Genomic DNA, 4,711 nt, shown 5'->3' on the forward strand with positions numbered 1-4,711 from the left:
GCCACAGTGGGCGCTGGGTGCCAGGGGCTGGTGTCCATGAGCACCGTGCCTTGGGGAAGCAAAGGCCTCCTGCCTCTGCTTCACCAGTGTCCGGCCCTTGCACAAACCTTGCCATGCCTGCCCTGGGATGGCAATGGCTGCGCCAGGGGCTGTTCCGCAGGCAGGGTGCGGGCAGGGCTGCCTGCCTTGCGTTGGTAACCGGCCTGACCAGTTCCCAAGGTCTTGGCTCGGGGTTTGTTCCCGTCGGCGCTGGCTTCACGGGGGCCTGCCGGCCATGCGCAGCCTTATCTTTTGGCCAGGAGCTGCCTGCAAGAGTTGCTTGCCTCCGGCCAAGGCGCCCTGTGGTGCTTCGCTGCCAGATCCAGCGTGTCAGGGGCTGCGCGCGGGTGCGAAGGGACCAAGCACGAGGGCTGCCCTGGCCCTGGGGAAGGGGAGCAATATGGTGGTGGAATGTACCTGGATGCGTAGGGCTGCATCAGGTCTTGTCCCAGAACCCTCCCTGAGCCATGGGGCAGCCCCTCTTCTCCCCATTTGAGATGGGCTGCATTGACCCAGTCCCAAGTGACCCAAAGGGTTTCATTGCCTGGCACTCCCCTGGCAGTGCTGGAGCAGGGATCTGGGTGAAGAAGTGCCCTCTCGGCTTTGCTGGTCCACAGGGACCTGCCGCATGGTGCCTCGGCCCCCTCCCACGTGCACCGTGTGCTTTCAGTCCCCCTTCGGAGCCCTGCAGTGGAAGGGGGTGATGAGCAGGGCAGAGGGTGTCTCTCCTGCTTGAGGAAGGCTTGTCAGTGCCAGGATTAAACCAGCAGCCAGCTGGTGGTCGCAGCGCCCGGGCTCGTGTCGGACTGGGAGGCGAGCGTGGCCGATGCACCAGGAGCGAACGCAGGGGTTATGTGGCTGGCAGCGGTGCTTTTGGTGACTGACCCCTTGCTTTGGCACGTTGCAAAGTGGATATATCCAAGCAGACGCTGTCTGAGATCTGACATTAGTAGAGTAAGTTGCGTGAGAAGCTACCGAAAGCAGTTTGTGGGCACGGACCGCGGCGCTGTGATAACGTGTGAGCAGGAGGGGTCTTGGTGCTTCGCTGGTTTTAAAAAACAATAGCAAAATTGTTTTTGCTATTTTTGCTATATTGCTGTTTTATCGGGGGAAGCGTTTAGGAGTCTGAAAAGGGTCAGTTGCAGAAGCAGATATACGTACCCTCGGATGCGTTCCTAACTCCCTGTGCCTCGGCTCCCCGGCCACGTCAGCTTCGCCTGCTCGCTCGCCACGGCCACCTTCCTTGCGCCTGAGGTTCGCGTGCCTCCCGCAGCTCCGATCGGGAGCCGGTTGCTTTGGTCCAGCGCTGTTATTCCTGCGTTGCATGCTTCGGGACCTGTGCCGAGCCCACCCGTGGGAGGGCCGGGCTGGTGACCTCGGCAGCAGGCAGTTTGGGTTTAAACCCTTTGGGGTGTGAAGGTGGCAGTGCCCCGGGAGGGCAGCGGTGCTGCTGCCTGGCCCTGCTCGGGGAAGGCATCGCTTCTCTCTCCGTTCCTCCGCAGAGCCCTCTTTGACTATGACCGGACCCGGGACAGTTGCTTGCCTAGCCAGGGGCTCAGCTTCTCCTACGGGGACATCCTGCACGTCATCAACGCCTCCGATGACGAGTGGTGGCAAGCCAGGCTTGTCACACCCCATGGCGAGAGCGAGCAGATCGGGGTCATTCCTAGCAAGAAAAGGTGAGTGTCCGGCAGCAGGAGCTGTCACACGTGGTGCCTGCTGGAGCTCCCCGGCCCCTGCCAGCCCTGCAGCCCTCGGGGGTCTGCTCAGGGTGGGATCTCCGTGTGCTCCCAGCCCCCACGTCCCTCTGGCTGTGCAGCGTGAGGCGCAGCCCGGCTGCGTGCAGGTCTCCCCGGGGAGGTGTTCCCCAAAGCTGGGTGAGACTCCAGGTGAGGAGGGGTGCGCTCAGCCCTTCCGTGGTCCACGTGGGGATGGAGAGCTGGTGTTGGCTGGTCAGGGCTCCAAGCCAGAGCAGTCACAGCAGTGACGGTGGGCTGCTCCTCTGACAAGCTGCCCAGCCCTGCAAGCCAGGTCCCGTGAGATGGGAAGTCACAAGGAGCAGAGCCACTGCCTTCAGGACCACAGACCCAGCCCCACCTCTGTCCTCCTTCCCTCCCTTCCTGAGATTGCTGGCTCGTCCCCTCTTGAAGATACGGCCTTGGCCAGACCCTGGGCAGGCAGCTCCATCTCCATCCCTGTCTGGGAAGGAGCTGCCCATTGCCAGTGGGGCCACCACCTGAGGGTGCGCAGGGCCACCCCAGACAGGCTTCACAAGGGCACATGCACAGGACTAGCGGTTCTTTCTCCCCTTTAACTTCCAATCAGGGTGGAAAAGAAGGAGAGAGCGCGGTTGAAAACGGTGAAGTTCCACGCCAGGACTGGCATGATTGAGTCCAACAGGGTAAGCGCCGAGCTGGGTGTCCGGAGCCGGGAGCTAGCAGGGGCAGGATAGTCCCCGCGGCGGGGCCTGCCGGTGGGGTGGCTGGAGCAATCCCAGAGCAAAGAGCAGCACGACTGGACCTGCCCCAGGCCCGCATCTGCTTGGCATGAATGCTGTGACTGTGCAGGGGTGAGCGGAGGAGCCCAGGGTGGTGCGAAAGCTCAGGGGAAGGAGCCCTGGTTGGTGTGGGGGGGAGTAGAGCCTGTCCCTGTCCCACAGCCCGTGGCTGGGAGCCGACTGCAGGCAGCTCGAGCAGGTGAAGGTAGCTGCCCTCACCCCTCGTGCAGAGCACTTAGCGAGCGGAGAAATCAGGGAGAACGGCCTGGCAACCCCTGCAGAGCTGCTGATTGCCCCATCAGCTTCCCAGCATCCCTACCGCATATTTTTCTCCACGCCTAATTTTTTTCCTGCATTACAGTTTTCATGTAATCTCCATGATTGCATTTGAGAGTAACTGCCCTGACACAGCTCCTCATTGTCGCTTCATTTTAATTTTTCCCCCATGCGTTAAACACCATTGTTTTTTCTGTCCTCCCTTCCATCTCCATGTTCTTCAGTCGATCAAAACGAAACGTAAAAAGAGTTTCCGCCTCTCTCGAAAGTTTCCATTTTACAAGAGCAAAGAGAACCTGGCCCAGGAGAGCGGCGGACAGGAACGTAAGTAGCAGCTGGCCAGAGAGGGCAAGCCTGTGAACCTCAGCTCCCCTGCCTCGGGGGGAGAGATCTGGCACGTTTCTGTAGCTGGGGCTCCTGGCATCCTCCCGTGCTCAGGTCTGTGCTCCAGTTGTGCCAGCAGCTAGGGAGAAACTGGAGCTTGAAACACAAGCGGCGGCTGTGGGCTGGCGCTCTCTTTCTCTCTCTCATGTTCAATGTCTTCATCCTTTCATCCAACTTTACACCTGCCTGACACCCTGCTCTGCCTCCCCCTGCTCTCCCTCCTCTGCTGCGGGCTCTGCTCTCTCCCTCCACCTGCCAAGGGCTGCTCCCCTCCAAGCAAGGGGCTGGCCACCTCCTGCGGAGCTTCTCCTGTCCCCGTCAGGGCTGGGGTGTTGGGGGTGTCCCGGCTGTGCTCTCCGTCTCCCCTAGCAGTGACTTGCAGGTACACGTTCCTGTCTGAGAGCCCTTCCTGCCCGTTAAACCCTGTAGGCACGAGGAGCCATGGTCTTGCTGGTGGAGTAGCTGCCCCCCGGCATGACTGGGGCACATCTTTGGTAGCCGGTTGCAGAAGTTGAGGGGTCCCCAGCTGTCACCTGGCAGCTCCCTGGGGCACCCAGTGACGGCAGAGCCTTCAGCTTGTTGCCCCAAATCCTGGCGTGGGCAGCATTGGAGCTGCTTGCCAAACCCAGCCCCTCCTTCCAGATGCTAAACTGCATCTGCCGCTTCAGCAAGTGTCCGGAGGGCCGCGGTCCTCGCACCACTGGGAAGAGGAGGTGGGCAAGGTGTCTCTGCCGCGGTGCCAGGGCAGCGAGTGTGTGTCCCCCTGCAGTGGCTCTCCTGGGGGTGATGGAGAGGCAGGAGGTTGATGCTGGTGCTCTGAGGGCTGCCTGCATCCCTCCGGTGAGCTTGGCAGCCGGCGTGAGCCGCTGGTGTCCAGGTATCTCGTAGTGCCTGGATGTGGCTGAGCTCCAGTGAGCACTGGAGCAGTGGCTCACAGGGGCACTGTGCTTGGCCAGCCCTGCCGTGCCGTGACAGAGGGCACAGGGATGGGGCAGGCACCGCTTCTTGCCATCCTGCATCACGGAGCAGCAGTTAGCTCCCTCCTCGTGCTCTGCTGCTGCCCGTCCCAGCGTGCAGCGTGGGGCTCCTTCCCCCACGTCTCCCCAGCCCGTGCCAGCAGTGGGGGTGGGCAGCTGACACGCAGGCGGTGATAAACGTGCCCCCCTGCCACGCGTCAGAGCTGGCCGGGGCTGTCCCTGGGGAGCCCAGAGCCGCTGTGCCTTGGCAGGACATCCCGCGAGGCATCCCGGAGAAACCCCTCAGCCCTGGGAGCCGGCTGCTTGGGGCCGTGGCTGCCCTGCCCTCCCCAGACACAGGGTGGCCCTTGGGGGCTCTTCAGCAGAGAGGATGAGCTCGGTGCGGGGGGTCCAGCTGCACAGAGCGAGGCGTTGGCAGCGGGCCGACGGCATCAGCTCTGAACACTTAACCTCACTTGCAGTTGCAGCTCTGGGCCGTTCTGCACTCCTGTCACTAATGCTGGTCTGGCTCTGTCTCCCCCATCCCTCTGACTGCCCT

General features: G+C 62.2%; 1 protein-coding gene across 1 annotated transcript in view; it reads left to right on the forward strand.

Annotated features, from left to right (window-relative positions):
* LOC104507961 (disks large homolog 3-like) overlaps positions 1-3,136 on the forward strand; it is a gene marked incomplete at its 3' end in the record, with an annotated part of 5,068 nt that extends 1,932 nt beyond the window's left edge. Inside the window, exons 2-4 of the mRNA XM_010149413.1 lie at positions 1,542-1,718; positions 2,365-2,440; positions 3,037-3,136. Of these exons, the coding sequence (XP_010147715.1) occupies positions 1,542-1,718; positions 2,365-2,440; positions 3,037-3,136 (353 nt within the window). The remainder of the gene's footprint in view (positions 1-1,541; positions 1,719-2,364; positions 2,441-3,036) is intronic.
* Between the last annotated feature and the right edge of the window lie 1,575 nt (positions 3,137-4,711).

Source organism: Eurypyga helias, unplaced genomic scaffold (genome assembly GCF_000690775.1).
Source record: "Eurypyga helias isolate BGI_N326 unplaced genomic scaffold, ASM69077v1 scaffold26210, whole genome shotgun sequence".
NCBI lineage: Eukaryota > Metazoa > Chordata > Aves > Eurypygiformes > Eurypygidae > Eurypyga > Eurypyga helias.